The sequence below is a fragment of the Dama dama genome, chromosome 13, assembly GCF_033118175.1.
Source record: "Dama dama isolate Ldn47 chromosome 13, ASM3311817v1, whole genome shotgun sequence".
NCBI classification, from domain to species: Eukaryota; Metazoa; Chordata; class Mammalia; order Artiodactyla; family Cervidae; genus Dama; species Dama dama.
In genome coordinates this window covers 63,704,759-63,723,014 of record NC_083693.1, presented here as the reverse complement: position 1 = coordinate 63,723,014, position 18,256 = coordinate 63,704,759, and the positions used below count along the sequence as shown (strand labels likewise).

The following is an 18,256-nucleotide window of genomic DNA, read 5'->3' as shown; positions in this document are numbered from 1 at the left end:
ACCCAGGGATCGAACTCAGGTTTCCTGCATTGTAGGCAGATTCTTTACCATCTGAGCCACCAGGGAAGCCTCCTTGGTCAGAATGGCCATCATTAAAAAGGCTACAGGGACTTCCCTGGTGGTCCAGCGGCTAAGACTCCATGCCCCCAATGCAGGGGGCCCAGGTTCAGTCCCTGGTCAGGAAACTAGATTCCTCATGCCACAACAAAAATCAAAGATTAAGACCTAGCACAACCAAATAAATAAATGTATTTCTTTAAGTCTACATATAATAAATGCTGGAGAGGGTGTGGAGAAAAGAAACCTTCCTATACTGTTGGTGGAATCTTCCTACACAGTTGGTGGAAGACAGTATAGAGGTTCCTCAGAAAACTAACAATAGAATTACCAGTTATTAGCAATCCCACTCCTGGGCATGAATCCAGACAAAACTGTAATTCAAAAAGATATATGCACTCCTATGTTCATAGCAGCACTATTTACAATAACCAAAACATGGAAACAACTTAAATGTCAATCAACAGATAAATGGATAAAGAAGACACAGTACTAATATACAATGGAATATTCAGTTCAGTTCAGTCGCTCAGTCATGTCCAACTCTTTGCAACCCCATGACCTGCAGCACGCCAGGCCTCCCTGTCCATCACCAACTCCTGGAGTCCACCCAAACCCATGTCCACTGAGTTGGTGATGCCATCCAACCATCTCATCCACTGTCATCCCCTTCTCCTCCTGCCCTCAATCTTTTCCAGCATCAGGGTCTTTTCAAATGAGTCAGATCTTCACATCAGGTGGCCAAAATATTGGAGCTTCAGCTTCAACATCAGCCCTTCCAATGAACACCCAGGACTGATCTCCTTTAGGATGGGCTGGTTGGATCTCCTTGCTGTCCAAGGGACTCTCAAGAGTCTTCTCCAACACCACAGTTCAAAAGCATCAATTCTTCGGCACTCAGCTTTCTTTATAGTCCAACTCTCACATCCATACATGACTGCTGGAAAAACCATAGCCTTGACTAGACTGACCTTTGTTGACAAAGTAATGTCTCTGCTTTTTAATATGCTGTCTAGGTTGGTCATAACTTTCCTTCCAAGAAGTAAGCATCTTTTAATCTCAGGGCTGCAGTCACCATCTGAAGTAATCTTGGAGCCTAAAAAAATAAAGTCAGCCACTGTTTCCACTGTTTCCCCATCTATTTCCCATGAAGTGATGGGACAGGATGCCATGATCATAGTTTTCTGAATGTTGAGCTTTAAGCCAACTTTTTCACTCTCCTCTTTCACTTTCATCAAGAGGCTCTTTAGTTTTTCTTCACTTTCTGCCATAAGAAGGTGTCATCTGCATATCTGAGGTTATTGATACTTCTCCCGGCAATGTTGATTCCAGCTTGTGCTTTCTCCAGCCCAGCATTTCTCATGATGTACTCTGCATATAAGTTAAATAAGGAGGGTGACAATATACAGCCTTGACGTACTCCTTGTCCTATTTGGAATCAGTCTGTTGTTCCATATCCAGTTCTAGCTGTTGCTTCCTGACCTGCATACAGGTTTCTCAAGAGGCAGGTTGGGTGGTCTGGTATTCCCATCTCCTTCAGAACTTCCCACAGTTTAAAGGCTTTGGCATAGTCAATAAAGCAGAAATAGATGCTTTTCTGAAACTCTCTTGCTTTTTCAATGATCCAGCGGATGTTGGCAATTTGATCTCTGGTTCCTCTGCCTTTTCTAAAACCAGCTTGACCATCTGGAAGTTCACGGTTCACAGTATTGCTGAAGCCTGGCTTGGAGAATTTTGAGCATTACTTTACCAGCATGTGAGATGAGTGCAATTGTGCGGTCGTTTGAGCATTCTTTGGCATTGCCTTTCTTTGAGATTGGAATGAAAACTGACCTTTTCCGGTCCTGTGGCCACTGCTGAGTTTTCCAAATTTGCTGGCATATTGAGTGCAGCACTTTCACAGCATCATCTTTTAGGATTTGAAATAACTCAACTGGAATTCCATCACCTCCAGTAGCTTTGTTTGTAGAGATGCTTCCTAAGGCCCACTTGACTTAACGTTCCAGGATGTCTGGCTCTAGATGAGTGTGAGTGATCACACCATTGTGATTATCTGGGTTGTGAAGATCTTTTTTGTACAGTTCTTCTGTGTATTCTTGCCACCTCTTCTTAATATCTTCTGCTTCTGTTAGGTCCAAACCATTTCTATCCTTTATTGAGCCCATCTTTGCATGAAATGTTCCCTTCGTATCTCTAATTTTCTTGAAGAGATCTCTAGTCTTTCCCATTCTATTGTTTTCCTCTATTTCTTTGCATTGATCGCTGAGGAAGGCTTTCTTATCTCTCCTTGCTATTCTTTGGAACTCTGCATCCAAATGGGTATATCTTTCCTTTCCTCCTTTGCTTTTCACTTCTCTTCTTTTCACAGCTATTTGTAAGGCCTCCTCAGACAGCCATTTTGCTTTTTTGCATTTATTTTCCTTGGGGATGATCTTGATTACTGTCTCCTGTACAATGTCATGAACCTCCATCCATAGTTCATCTGGCACTCTGTCTATCAGATCTAGTCCCTTAAATCTTTTTCTCACTTCCACTGTATAGTTATAAGGGATTTGATTTAGGTCATACCTGAATGGTCTAGTGGTTTTCCCCACTTTCTTCAATTTAAGTCTGAATTTGGCAATAAGGAATTCATGATCTGAGCCACAGTCAGCTCCCGGTCTTGTTTTTGCTGACTGTATACAGCTTCTCCATCTTTGGCTCCAAGGAATATAATCAATCTGATTTTGGTGTTGAACATCTGGTGACGTCCATGTGTAGAGTCTTCTCTTGTGTTGTTGGAAGAGGATGTTTGCTATGACCAGTGTGTTCTCCTGGCAGAACTCTATTAGCCTTTGCCCTGCTTCATTCTGTACTCCTAGGCCAAATTTGCCTGTTACTCCAGGTGTTTCTTGACTTCCTACTTTTGCATTCCAGTTCCCTATAATGAAAAGGACATCTTTTGGGGGTGTTAGTTCTAGAAGGTCTTGTAGGTCTTCATAGACCTGTTCAACTTAAGCTTCTTCAGCATTATTGGTTGGGGCATAGACTTGGATTACCGTGATATTGAATGGTTTGCCTTGGAAATGAACAGAGATCATTCTGTCGTTTTGAGATTGCATCCAAGTACTGCATTTTGGGCTCTTTGTTGACCATGATGGCTACTCCATTTCTTCTAAGGGATTCCTGCCCACAGTAGTAGATATAATGGTCATCTGAGTTAAATTCACCCATTCCAGTCCATCTTAGTTCGCTGATTCCTAGAATGTCGATGTTCACTCTTGCCATCTCCTATTTGACCACTTCCAATTTGCCTTGATTCATGGACCTAACATTCCAGGTTCCTATGCAATATTGCTCTTTACAGCATTGGACCTTGCTTCTATCACCAGTCCCATCCACAACTGGGTGTTGTTTTTGCTTTGGCTCCATCCCTTCATTCTTTCTGGAGTTATTTCTCTACTGATCTCCAGTAGCATATTGGGCACCTGCTGACCTGGGGATTTCATCTTTCAGTATCCTATCTTTTTGCCTTTTCATACTGTTCATGGGGTTCTCAAGGCAAGAATACTGAAGTGGTTTGCCATTCCCTTCTCCAGTGGACCACATTTTGTCAGACCTCTCCACCATGACCCATCCGTCTTGGGTGGCCCCACACGGCATGGATTAGTTTCATTGAGTTAGACAAGGCTGTGGTCCATGTGATCAGATTGGTTAGTTGTCTGTGATTGTGGTTTCAGTCTGTCTGCCCTCTGATGCCCTCTCTCAGCGCCTACCATCTTACTTGGGTTTCTCTTACCTTGGACGTGGATTCTCTCTTCATGGCTGCTCCAGCAAAGCGCAGCCACTGCTCCTTACATTGGACATGGAGTATCTCCTTTCAGCCACTGCCCCTGACCTTGGACGTGGGGTAGTTCCTCTTGGCTGCTCCTGTGCTGGCGCAGCCACCACTCCTGTGCACAATGGAATATTACTCAGCCATAAAAAAATGAAATAATGCCATTTGCAGGAACATGGATGCAGAAACATGCATGTAGAAATTATCATACTAAGTGGAGTAAGTCAGAAAGATAAAGATAAATACCATATGATATCACTTATATGTGGAATCTAAAGTATGACACAAATGAACCTATCTATGAAACAGAAACAGAATCATGGACATAGACAACAGACTGATGGTTGCCAAAGGGAGAGGGTAGAAGGATGCATTGGGAGTTTGGGATTAACAAATGCAAACTTCTAATTCATATAGAATGGGTATCCATATAGACTGGATAAACAACAAGGTCCTATTGTATAGCACAGAGAACTACATTCAGTACCTTGTGATAAACCATAATGGAAAAGAATATGTAAAAGAGAATATGTATATGCACACATATATATGTTGGTAGGTATGTATAGCAGAATCATTTTGTAGTACAACAGCAATTAACACAACATTGTAAATCAACTATACTTCAATTAAAATTTTTTTTAATTTTTAAAAAAGACAGAAAAAAATAAAGCAGTAATGTTCTATTTTCAAGAGTGCTGCTGTAATTTAAACACTAAAACTTCATTTCCACAGAACCTATCCTTCACTGGAAACTTGGGACTATGATGAATAAAAGAACAATCCAGCGATTATATCCACATGTGGTAGATCTCAAAACGACAAAGTGTCCCTGTGCCAATGATGTGGCATTACTTGGCTTCGTTATGAACACAACATTTAATGGTGAGTTTGTGACTTCATTCAGAATTGGGGATGGCATTTTGTATTATATGACAGTTATGTTTAATTGGCAGTACAAGTTAAACATGAAGGCATAATGGAGTGGAAATTTTCCTAAAAATACCTAAGGACTTTGTCATTTTCCCTTGTCTGCTTGCTAGTGTGATAAACTTTTTCTTTGTGACATTTTGCCATGTTACTACTAACTTTAATGTCTCTCCAAATTTCCTTGATACTCTGGTGATTTATGTTTGGAAATACCCACTGCTTCTGTACAGCAGAGGATAAAAAGATTTATCAGAAAGTGAAATCACTCAGTCCTGTCTGACTCTTTGTGCCTACCAGGATCCTCCATCCATGGACTTTTCCAGGCAAGAATACTGGAGTGGGTTGCCATTTCCTTCTCCAGGGTATCTTCCCAACCCAGAGATCAAATCCGAGTCTCCCTCATTGCAGGCAGATGCTTTACCGTCTGAGCCACCAGGGAAGCCCCGCTTGATACTCTGTCCTCCACTAATATATTCTTTCTTCCCAGAGATAATTCATTGAAGTTCTAATCCTTCTTCTATTCCTGCCACACGTAAATAGGTTAAGTTGTTCTGAGGTGTCACATTATTTTGCTATGTGTTTTTCTATTATTATTATAATTAATAGCATCCTACACATTTCAATTACTAATTGTCTTATTCTAGATTGTTTTTCTTAGGTTATTGATGACTTCAGTGACCCCAAATCTGATATTTCTAAAGGAAAAAAAATAAAAGAACTAAAAGATAGGAAGCAAATTTTATTTCCCATAGATTATATGTTATCTATATAAGAATCCAAAAGAATCAACAGACAAACTATCAGAACAAGTAGTATGGGAATGCTATGGAATTGACAAACAGCAGTATATAAAAACCACTCCACTAAAGACTGACTAAAGATTATAAATTTAAAACTCCTATTCAGAAAGTGATAAAACCTAATAGGGACCTAGAAATAAACCAAAAAAGACTTGCAAGGCTTGTGTAGAAATTATAAAATTCTAATGAAGGCTATAAAAAGAGACTAAAAAAGATTTTATGTAAAAATGTTAGTTCTCTCAAAATTTATCAATCAATTCAATACAAATCCAAGAAAAATTACAGCTGTATTTTTGTGTATATGGAAATTGATAAGCCAATTCCAAAATTCATGTGGGAGACTAAAGCAACATGACTAACAAACATGATTTTAAAGAATAAAACAGCACAATAGGTTGCCCTACCATGATAAAGTAATAGATTCAAGTAATATACACTGGTATAGGGATATATAGATAGCCTTGCCCCAAATTTCTTTGAATTCCAATGTCTTGCAGTCTTAATTATCCTAGCTCCAGCCTGCTTGTGCAGAATTAGTTCAGTGAGAAACTGTGTCTCATTTTCCTCTCTCTCAACCAGATGGAAACTCAACTCCTTTTCTAGCTTTGTTCCATGGATGCAAGGCCAGGGCCCCCTCCTCTTTTGTCTGTCCAAACCTGCCATACTTTTGTGAGACACAGGAGAGAAACCAGTCTCTGCATCCTGCCACACCCCTGAGAATCATAGGAGAGAAGGCATGTCTCAGTTCCTCAGGGTCTCACTCACTCGATCACTTCAACATCTCGAGAAAAGAAAGTTTTGGAAATCTGTTTTTAGATGAACCCACTTTTTCCCTCAGCTGGCCACTGGTATGCTGAAGCAGAAAATAAGTTCCCACAGTATCAGTCTGCCACTGACCATTCCTTTGTGAGGCTTTGGTTCATCTGCCCTCCCTACACCAATGATGCTTCATCCCAAATGGAGTCAATGGTGAGAACAGGAATCCAGGAGCCTCATATGGTCCATATGTTCCAATCTGGACTTAAAACCCATCTTCTTCCTCTATGACTCTCCTAATACATCCATCATGCCTCTCACCCCAGTTTTATGTCACTATAGAAATCTAAGCCTCCAGGTCACTTAACGATTGTTCTATACCACATACTATTCTGAATTTCCTTTAATTTCACCCAAACAACATTCAGAAAACTAAGATCGTGGCATCTAGTCCCATCACTTCGTGGCAAATAGATGGGGTAACAATGGAAACAGTGACAGGCTTTATTCTGGGGGGCTCCAAAATCACTGCAGATGGTGACTGCAGCCATGAAATTAAAAAGACGTTATGATCAAACTAGACAGCATATTAAAAAGCAGAGACACTACTTTGCCAACAAAGGTCTGTGTAGTCAAAGCTATGGTTTTTCCAGTAGTCATGTATGGATGTGAGAGTTGGACCATAAAGACAGCTGAGCACTGAAGAATTGATACTTTTGAATTGGTGTTGGAGAAGACTCTTGAGAGTCCCTTGGACTGTCAGGAGATCCAACCAGTCAATCCTAAAGGAGATCAGTCCTGAATATTCATTGAAAGGACTGATGCTGAAGCTGAAGCTTCAATACTTTGGCCACCTGATGCGAAGAACTGACTCCTTGGAAAAGACCCTGATGCTGGGAAAGATTGAAGGCAGGAGGAGAAGGGGATGACAGAGGATGAGGTGGTTGGACGGCATCACCGACTCAATGGACATGAGTTTAAGTAAACTCCAGGAGCTGGCGATAGACAGGGAGACCTGGCATGCTGCAGTCATTGGGGTTGCAAAGAGTTGGACACAACTGAGCGACTGAACTGAACTGAAACTTCTGTCCATCTCCATTCACCCAAATCCATTCATTGGAATATGTGATCTGTTATCAGTAAATTCCCCCATACTACTAATCTTTTCTCTGAATGGTCTCCTCAGTTGCTGTAAAGAATAATCTGGCCAATCCCAGTTATCATTCTTTTCCCTGTAGCCATCTCGTGTGGCACATGTTTGAGTCTCAAGGGTCATTGTTCTTATTCCTTAAGGGCTACTTCTTAATAATTAACTCCTGTCTTCTTGAAAATGTTCAGTCCCTTTGAATTCAGATTTTACTCCCTCTAACTCTTCTTGACTGCCAGTCTATGACAACCTTCCCATCACTCACTTTCATTGATGAGTTTAGCATCTGGACCCCTGACTTTCTCTCCACCTTATTTTTGTTACCATTTTTGGTGATTTCATCACCCATATGGACCAATGCTTTCAAGGCCTGTTCTTCCCCAGTGATCTTTCCCCCATCTTACTTCTGTGGCCATTTTCTTGACCTTGCTGTCTCTGATATTGTTATTGCCTCCAAAATCTCCACTATAATCATCTCATGCTCTGCCCACTACCTTCTATACTTTCAGCCTACCCTAGTATTCACAGTCTGACATTTCTTGGATTTCTTGGAAACATCAATATGTTTTCTCCGCCACTTTTTTTCACTACTCAACATCGTTACTTTTTCACCATAATTGTCTCTCTTTATAAACACTTCTGTAACTTCTTTGCCCTTCTCTTTCTTCCTTGCCTGCATAATCCCAACTGTCATTAAAACCACCTCTACTCCATTGGCAGAGCAGAATATTACAAGACAAAAGTTGCACACCAGTCTGTCTTTAAATTTCCACCAGCTGGTCTCACCATAAATTCATGATTGCAAGTCTCAAGTGGGTACTCAGAATGACCCAGAAATCCCACCTCTCTTCCTTGGGATGTTTATTTTCCCATTCTGCAGAGTGACCAGGTCACACCTCTTCCCACTCCTCAAATGCTGTGCCTCATCTCCTTTCCCTCTCTGCTCTCAGCTGTGCCTTTATTACTTGACGTAGAAGGTCAAGACTGATCACAAGACATTCCATCATTGCTTCTGCACTCACCTGCCACCTTATCTGCCTTAGTACTTGCATGCTTTGCCTTCTTGCCTGTTGCATTGTGAGAAATGTCTCTGCTGTGCTGAAGGCTGCTCATCACCCTTGTGTCCTGCATCCCATTCTCTCCAATCACCTGGAGAACCTTGCTCCTGCATCTGTCCTGCAGTCCTCACCTTTCTCTCATACATCATCATTCTGTCCCTCCTCACTGGATTAGATGCATCAGTATACAGACACACCCTAATATCCTCCATCTTAGCCAGAATCTTCATTTATGTCACTTTATCACAATCCCTCATCCCTCTGTTCCCCTTCAAACAAAACGATTAGAAGAATTTATTGTAGATGGCATTACATTTTCCACCTTCCTATTTTATCTTCATTTCCCTGCAAATCAGGTTGTTCCTACCATTGTTCTGAAACAATTCATTCTAAGGTCACCCATGATCTCCATGTTGCCAATTCCAACAGTCAATTCTTTATCCTCATTTTACTCTCCCTCCCAGCAGAATTTGACACAGTTAACTGCTTTACTTCTCAACAGAACACTTTATTCTTTTGGCTTCCTTACACCACCTATAGTTACATTTATCTTGCCTCATTGGTCAATCCTTAGTTTTCTAAACCAGCTCATTTGTTATGACCCCTAACATGTCAATGAAATAAGGCTTTGTCCTCAACTCTACCAGATCCTCTCTGAGAAATGTAATCTAGTCCTTTGATAATAATGCCACTGTCAGGCTGATGATCCCTGAATTTGTATTTCTGGTGCTGACCACTTCCTTGAGACCAAACTCCCACACTTAATTGTCTGTTTTCCACTTCCTGTTGATATCTAATGAGCATCTCTGATATAACAAAGCTAAGCCAAAACTCTTGATTCATCTCCCTTTAAAATCTGTTCCTCTCTAGTACTTTTCATCCTAATGTATATCCAATTACTCAAATATAAAATTTAGCATAGACTCTTGACTATTCTTACTCTGATGACATTCCAGGATGAGGCCACATCCAGTGTCTATCCTCAACACAACCACTTCTCTCCTCTGGTAAAATCTTAGGCCAAGATAACAATGGTTTTCCATGAGATTAATTCACAGCCTCTTAAGTGGTCTCCCTGTTTCTAACGCTAGTACAACCCACCATCCAAACAGTCACCACAATGATCTCAAGTGTAAAACAAATCACACTACTTTCTGGCTTCAAACATTCCAGTGGCTTCCCTTTGCCCATTAGAATACAATCCAAAATCATTGCAATGGTCTATATCAGCTTCTGTAACCCTGAGATACAATTATGGCCAGTTTGTCACAGAGAATAGCCTGTAACTTAATTTCAGTCTAAAATATCAACCAGAATAAGCTTTTATTTTACTACTTACCTCTCTATTAAATATTTCTAGACTTTGCCAGAGTCTGGTCATGTGATATGCTTAGCTTTTGCCTTAGAAAAGCAAAGCTTGTCTTTAGCTTTCCTCTTTCTGGAAAAGTGGATAATGATAGCATTTTCTTCTATATCTTTCCCTACACAGAAAAGATCTAGGAGTTAAAACATACACTTCACAATCTGAGTGATCTTGCATTCATCTTTTAGAAACAAAGCAAATGCATTAGATTATTAACTCTCTTCAGGCTCCCTCTACCACCCGCATAGTTATATGCGTGTTGACTAGACTTCATATTAATGTTCCACATTTAAGACACAAAAGACGCTGAACTTTCCTACTATGGCCAAGGAAAGGTAAGATCAAGGAACAAAGTGGTTTCAGTATTTGCAACATGTTCAGTCTCTTTTTAATAAGTTCTCAAAGTTTGAATGAAGTAAAGTGTTAGTTGCTCAGTCATGTCTGACTCTTTGCGACCCTGTGGCCTGCAGCCCACCCTGCTCCTCTGTCCATGGAATTCTCCAGGCAAGAATACTAGTGAAAGTGAAAGTCACTCAGTCGTGTCTGACTCTTTGCAACCCCATGGGCTGTATAGTCCATGCAGTTCTCCAGGTCAGAATACTGGAGTGGGTAGCTTTTCCCTTTTCTCTAAGGGAAAGAATACTAGAGTAGGTAGCCATTCCCTTCCCAACCCAGTGATTGAACCGGGGTTTCCTGCATTACAGACAGATTCTTTACCATCTGAGCCACAAATAGATTCTCTTATTAACAATTTATTCTATTTTAAAAATCACAATAAAGCAAATCACTTTCAAAAAATAAAGTAAATCAAACACAATTTCTTCCCTCTTGAGTTTTGCATTTTAATCTTTTTCTTTGGAATTTTTGTATTGTTCACTATAATTGTATTCTTGAAATAGGAACATATTTTTGCTTAGAAGGATATTGTCAGGAAGGAAAAGTTCTTCCTGTATCCTAATAGGTTATGCCTGGGGGCCTCCAAATTAACCAAGACATTAGCAAGAGAAAAGGCATGTACTTTTTATTAATATTTATAATCATGGGAGTTCCCAGGAGAGAAATGAAACTCAAAGAACTAGTTAAACTTGGAGGCTTATATACCATCTTAACAAAGGAAAGGAGTCTAGACCTCAAGGGACAAGAAATTATGAAGTGATGAGGAAATTTGTGGGTGGACTAATGGAAGATAAGACTTAGTGAAGTCTGTTTATGCAGACTCATTTTGGAATCATCTCCCTGTCTCTGGTGAGATTGCTCTCTTCTCTTCCTGGTTTTATGGGCTTCCCTCATAGCTCAGTTGGTAAAGAATCTGCCTGTAATGCAGGAGACCCTGGTTTGATCCCTGGGTTGGGAAGATCTGCTGGAGAAGGGATAGGCTACCCACTCCAGGATTCTTGGGCTTCCCTGGTAGCTCAGCTGGTAAAGAATCCACCTGCAGTGTGGGAGACCTGGGTTCAATCCCTGTGTTGGGAAGATTCCCTGAAGAAGAATACTACCCACTCCAGTATTCTGGCTTGGAGAATTCCATGGACTGTATATTCCATGGGGTCATGAAGAGTCAGACACTACTGAGCAACTTTCACTTTCACTTCCTGATACAGGTGAAGTGGTTAGAAAATGCCCTGCTTTTTAGCAGGAAAAGGGAGGCAGAGAACTCTTCCTGCATCTCTTGATTCTCAGCTGCTCTCCAGCTCAAAACCGTGATGCCAAAGTGGCATATTTTAGGATGACATATTCTGATCTCCTTCAATATAAAACAAAATCCTTAATAATTTGATGGCGGCTAAACTCCTGTGGTATAACCCAAGTTACTTCATCTTTCCAATGCTTGGGGAAGTGACACTCAAACTTCACTTTGGGGGGTTGGGGCAAGGGTGGAGCATAGGCTGGAAGGTGGGGCAGATGCAGGCTCTCCTTCCTAGAACCTAGCACCTTAGGAGTCAGTTACTCACTTTGCAGTTATTTTACCTTAATTTCCCTTTTCTCTCATGGTAGGTGTTTACATAGGCCTCAGCTTTTCTGGATTTTGGGATTATGATGATACCCAATGGTACAACCTGACAGATATGATCTATTCCCAAGTTGGAGAAGGTAATTCCTCTAACAGTGACTTCATCTTCGGCATTTTCCTTTGCATCAACATTTGATGAATATTTATTTATAAAATGTCTTTGCTTTGCTGAAAACATCACTTTTCCCTTATCTTTTAACCCATTATATGATTTCTTCCTTTAGAACACAAACAGCTCTCAGTGGTGGATATGGTTTTAACAAATCATTTTTTAGTTATCCTTACCTCTTTGGGTCTTTTTATAAGTGGAGATCTTCGTTATCCATCATCCTCTGTCTTAATGGTAGGTGAATTGCTCTGTAACTAGAAGTTAACCTTAAATATCTTATGTGATATAAAGTAGAAATATTGGATACTTGAGTTATGAGTGGTATATCTTAAAATTGAAATGTAAAAGCATAATATCATGACTTTTTCCTTTGCCTTATAGTGTTGAATATATCATTTGGAAATGGTGCTAGTTTTGTTTCTATACAAATTTATGGGAAGTTTCACATACATACATGTAGAAAACATATGTGGTGTAATTTAAACTGCTATGTTTTATCATGCCTTCTGATTGCAAACAAAAATTTAAATTCCTTCTTTTCTTTCTTCTAGCTTTCAAGGGTAGACTTTTGCGGTTTCGAAAGGGTAAGAAACCTTCAATTTCCAAGGGTTTATTAGAAGATATGCATTTCCTTGGTGACCTAAGAGATGAAGTGCAAGACAAGAATTCATAATATAGATGATACCTGACACTGCAATATTATTTACAGTTTGAACTTAAAAATGTGTTTCCACTAACCATTAAGCAATGATCTCTTGTTCTGTTTCAAAGGAGGAAATGCACTCTTTGTTTTAGAGGCAGCCCTTACCCCTTCTTTATATGTTCTGTCCAGGATTGCTGTGGCTATTCAAAGTGTTCTGCACAAGAGCACCCAGTTGAAAAGATGGGCAGTCCAGTGATTCGGCAGTCCTATGGTTAAGACTTCACCTTCCAATTCAGCAGACATGGGTTCAATCCACGGTTGGGGAGCTAAGATCCCACATGCCTCAGGGCCAAAAAAGCAAAATATAGAACAGAAACAGTATTGTGACAGATTTAATAAAGACTTTCTTTAAAATGGTCCACATCAAAAAAAAAAAAAAAATCTTTAAAAAAAAAAAACAAAAAAGTAAAGAAAAGATAGTGAGAGATGAAATCTGGCTTAACACTTGACTCCTGTCTGCCTGCTCCTGACCCTCATGTGAGTCTGTGTCTACCGAGAGAAAGGGGCACTCCTTCTAATATGATACAAGCAACCACATAAACTCTGATTCTGACTTTTCGGGGTGTGATTTTGTTCCATCAATTATCTCCCCTCTCTGTTGTGAGGTCAGGTTTTGAGATTCAACTAAGTCATTGCCTCATTGCCATCAACATATAAGCACAACAAAATTATGAGTATTTGTAGCCTTTTGCCATGTCCCCTCCCATATAGGCCTGAGGGCACAGATGTACATGGGCACTAACATGCACATTCACTCACATTGACTAAAGGAAAGAGGCACTTACTTCTCAGGAAAGAAAAGGAACTGACTTCTTGCTTCACTGATTCCAAGAAAAGTGAAGCTGACAACTGGGAAGATCCGACAGGCAAAACTGATTTCCATTACAAAGAGCAAGGAGGAGAACTGTCAAGGACAGAATTCCAAACTGAGAAAAACTCTATCATTCAAGAGTGAGGGTGAAGAAAAGAAAGTTTCACAGATGAGGCATCAGGAGAGTTTATCGTCCAGAGATTTCCATGAAGAAGTGGGATGCCAGAAATAACGGTGGAACTAGAAATGTGAAACTTATCTGTGCTTTTCACCAGACCTGAGCCCACCCTTCTGTGTTTTTATAGCTGCATATATTCCATTGTGTGAACTTAACCAGAGTTTACTTAACCAGTCTCCTACGAGTGGATACTTGAGTCGTTTTTCTAATCTTTTGCTTTTATATTACAAACAGTGCTTCCATTAATAATTTGTATCCAGAAAGTTTGTACGTATCCAGCTATATCAGTACAATACATTCTTGGAACTTGGATGGACACATCAAGGAGTAAATGCTTGTACAATATTAAAAGACAATCACAAGTTGCCCTTCATAAATGTTTTTACTATTTACAAGGATATTAAAATAAATCCTCTTGAGCTGAAATATTTCAGCAAAAACTCAGGGACTTCTGGTAATGATGAGAGAGAGGAGAATTACAAGTGTTCCAAAAATAGTGAGGTCATGCGGCAGGGCAAAATGCAGGGGAAAGTGAACTTATTCTTAAAGGTATAGGGATTTACCTTTAGGAAAGGCCTCTTCTATTAATGACTGAAGAAAGGACAGTAAGAATGGGATGTGTGTGGCTATCCAGCCAAGAATTTGAAGGAGTTAATACTTAGTGACTTATTCATGCCCTTATTCATCCATTCAACAGAAGTTTGTTGAGCCAGGCTTGTTTAGACAAAGACACACAAGATAAAGTCCTGACTTTCCTGTAGTTGTCCATTCTCCTGAAGCAGCTAGACCATGAATAAGTACACAAACATATGCAGACTGTGGAGAGTAAAAAGGGCTTATTCAAATTAAAGCAGGAAAGAGAAACAGAGAGTGAAGAGAAGATAATATTGTATTTTAAGCCAGGTGATTATAGCAGGCCTCTCCAAGGAGGTGAAATTGAAGCAGAAATTCAAATGATTTGAAGGAATGATTTTGCCAAAATATGTCTAGACAGCGGTGCAAAGGCCCTCAATTGGGAACTTGACATGAGGCAAAATCTCTCTGCCAAAATCTGGTTAGTGGAGATAGCAGGCCTCTGGGGTCACTTCTTTAAGGCTAAAATCCAAGCTCTTGAGAGACTTACAGAATCCTTCATAGTCATAGCCTCTCGTGCCTTCCTCAGCCTTGTTGTGCCTGCTCCTCCCCCCAAGCAGCCCTTTCCAGGCACAGCAAACACACCCTGAAATGAGCCATCATTTCTTACACTTTGAATCAGTTGGACAAGACGTTTCATCTCCTTAGGGTGCATTCCCTCCCCTTCCCTTTCATTTCACTTAGAGCAAGGATCCCCAACCTTTTTGGCACCAGGGACCGGTTTCACGGAAGACAATTTTTCCACAGACCAGAGTGAGGGAGGATGGTTTTGGAATGATTCAAGCATATTACATTTATTGTGCAATTTATTTCTATTATTATTACATTAACTCCACCACAGATCATCAAGCGTTAGATCCTGGAGGTTAGGGACCCATGACTCAGAGAGTTCCTACCGCTTCTTCAATAACCCCTCTGTGACTACCGAGGGTGCCTTTCCTGTACAGTCTCAATGCTATCACCACTAATGGCTATCATTTGTCACCCTATTTTGTCTGTTGAGCCCTCTGACTTGCCTCACCAGATTTTAGGTTTCACGTCAAGAACTACCTTATTTCCTGGCGTATGCTAATAAGTTACCACCCTGTCTTGCACATAGGTCAATTCAAATAAATATTTGCAGAATCCATGAGTGAATAAATGAAGACAGACAGGAATCCAGTCTTGTAGGAAGTTAGTAGCCATGCAGCATGGAACTTTGGACAGTCATATACCTTTCTGGCCTCAATTTCTTCATCTTAAAATGTTCATAACATTATCTACCCCTTAGAGTTGAAGTGATTAAATAACATTATATTAAAACTTGACCTGGTTCATGAATCAAAGTAGAAACTTAAACAAACAAACAAAAACTATATTTTCTCTCCAAACAGATAGTCAGAACATTTTGAAAGCAAATGACAGAAACCAACTAAATCTGATTTTAGCAAAGGAGATGCTGTTGTTGGCTCATGTGAGCAGGGAATTCAAGGAATGAAGATTCTGGCTTTCAGACATGACTGGATTGTGTGCCTAACAAGTGTCCATCAAACTCTGTCTTCTCAGCATTTGAGTCTGCTTTCCTCTACATTAACCTCATTCTCAGTGGATCTGTTCCAATTGTCAGTAAGAACGGCCACCAAGTTTCCGTGCAAGCAATTTAGCAATCCCCGCAGGAATCAAATATCTCTTTCTGGTAGTTCCAAGTCTCAGGGCCGACTCATTAACCTGACTTGGATCGTGTGTTCATTCCTGACCCATCTTTGTGACTCTAAATCAGGCCTGAGGCATGAGCTCATCCTTGGAATAAAGTCAGCCTGTTCAGATTAAATTATCCCCAAGAATATTCACTGAAGTATTATCAGTTTTATTCCAGGTAGGGGGAAAAAAAGAAATCTAAAAAGCAAGAGAAAAAAAAAAAGGAATCTCAGGACCTGGTAGAGATTCTATATTAATTGCCCATATATAGTCATGATAATTACAATATTCTAAAACATTAAAGATTTATATGAGAACTCAACAGGTTCATTTGATATAATGCCTTAGATTGAAATTCAAATAAATTATTGTCTATTCCATTTTAAAAGGCTTTTTTGTTTGTTTAGCAGTTTTATTAAGATATAATTCACATAGCATAATATTTACCCACTTATAGTGTACAATTCAATGACCTTTAGTATATTCACAGTTGTGCAACCATCACCACAGTCTATTCTAAAATATTTTAAAGGCTTTTATTGTACAGATTATGCAGATTTTATTATTGGTCTTTAAAAATGTAAGAAGGTCTTCCTTTTGTCTCAACAATAATTTGAGAGTCAGAGTCTTCCTATGTTAAGTGAAAAGAATTACAGAATCTAAATGATGAGAGTTACATTTCATTCTGTGGACAAAACTGAGGACATAGTCCAGCAACACAGGACACAGCCTCTCAGATTGCTCTGAGAGACTGCTCCCAAGAGGGAAAAGGGAACCAGGACATATAAGGAGTTTTTGCGGCAAAGACCAGGTAGTTGGAACATCCAAAGTTTTCTTTAAAGAAAACCAGATATCTCAAGGAATTTAGTGCTTTTCTATGTATGGGAAGATGCAAGAGTCTGGGGTCCCTGAAATCATTCCTTTGATGTGCACCTCAGCTTTTTGGGACCAGTACCCTGTGCTTTCTCACCCTGAGTCTCCTCAGGGTGCATCTTTGGGGGCTGGCTGCAGTGACTGAGGGCCTGGCAGCAGGCAGGCAGCCCATCTGTCTCCATCCTGAGTTCCCTCGGGGTTCACAGTCGTGGTTGTAGTGGCTTGATGGCTGCAAATCCTTTGTTTACTGCAGGCAGGCAACATTTTTTCATAGATACCTATAAGAAAACCATCTCAAATTCTTGCATATAACTCATATCTAACATGTATAATCTTACCTTCTTGGAAGTTTCTCTCTTATGACCAATTTTTCAAAACCTGTATTTTTTTCTTATTGCTTTGTGCTGCTGTCAGGCTTCTGGGAAGACTCCTTAAACCAAGCTGCAGCTGAAGGAGAATAAAAGAAAGTATATGGCCTGTTTTAACTGTACTGAAAGATCAACATCTCCTGGGAGCCTCAGATAGACAATTCATAGATAGCAGCATCTTCATTAACATATGCTAATCAAGCAAAATTTTTTATTCCTTTTTTGTGTGTTGTTCAAAAAGCATATTCTTGTTTCCTGCCCTCTTTCTATGACCTTTTATTTGTTGGCATACAGTTTTTCTCTTTTTATTTGCCTCACATTTCTGAACTATCTAACTTTTAAATTTTCTGTTTTTCTATCTTACATGTTAAATCTATGTATTGTCTAAATGATACTTTTGTTTATTTATGCAGGTTGACTACATCAAAGGAAAACTGTGGTATAATGAAAGATGTTTTGCTAACAGAGAACACTTTGAAGGTGAATTTTAATAAGCTTTTCTCCATGTAGATAGCACATATAGATTAGATAAAATGAAATAAAAATAGAATTAAACATAAAGATAAATTTGTTTTGTATAAGTTAAGAGCCTAAAACTGGGCAGGGGGGTGGGAATTAATTTAAATATAAGGCAATAAGCATGCCCTGATGTAAATGCAAGAAAATTGTATTTGAGTATACTTAAGGATACACTTAAAAATATAGATGCTACTTATAATTTCTGTACCTTTATATTTTATAGTTGATTATGTTACTATCACCTTTGACAGAAACAGGACCTTAAGTGAGGTATGATATTCAATATTTTAAAAAGAAATTTTGCTGTGCATAATTTCACAGGTTGTTATTAATCTGAAGAATGGCAATTCTACAGGCTGAAAAGCTTAACAATCACTCTTTGCTCCCAGTGGTGCTTCTACTTGGGTTTAATGGTAATTATCTAACTGGAGAAGGAAAGGGCAATC

At 39.6% G+C, this 18,256-nt stretch overlaps 1 protein-coding gene across 1 annotated transcript in view; it reads left to right on the top strand.

Moving 5' to 3' along the window:
- CATSPERB (cation channel sperm associated auxiliary subunit beta) overlaps window positions 1–18,256 on the top strand; it is a 115,765-nt gene that overhangs the window by 30,499 nt on the left and 67,010 nt on the right. The window contains exons 6-11 of the mRNA XM_061159685.1: window positions 4,610–4,759; window positions 11,924–12,019; window positions 12,164–12,282; window positions 12,600–12,632; window positions 17,705–17,771; window positions 18,034–18,080. Coding sequence (XP_061015668.1) covers window positions 4,610–4,759; window positions 11,924–12,019; window positions 12,164–12,282; window positions 12,600–12,632; window positions 17,705–17,771; window positions 18,034–18,080 — 512 coding nt within the window. The remainder of the gene's footprint in view (window positions 1–4,609; window positions 4,760–11,923; window positions 12,020–12,163; window positions 12,283–12,599; window positions 12,633–17,704; window positions 17,772–18,033; window positions 18,081–18,256) is intronic.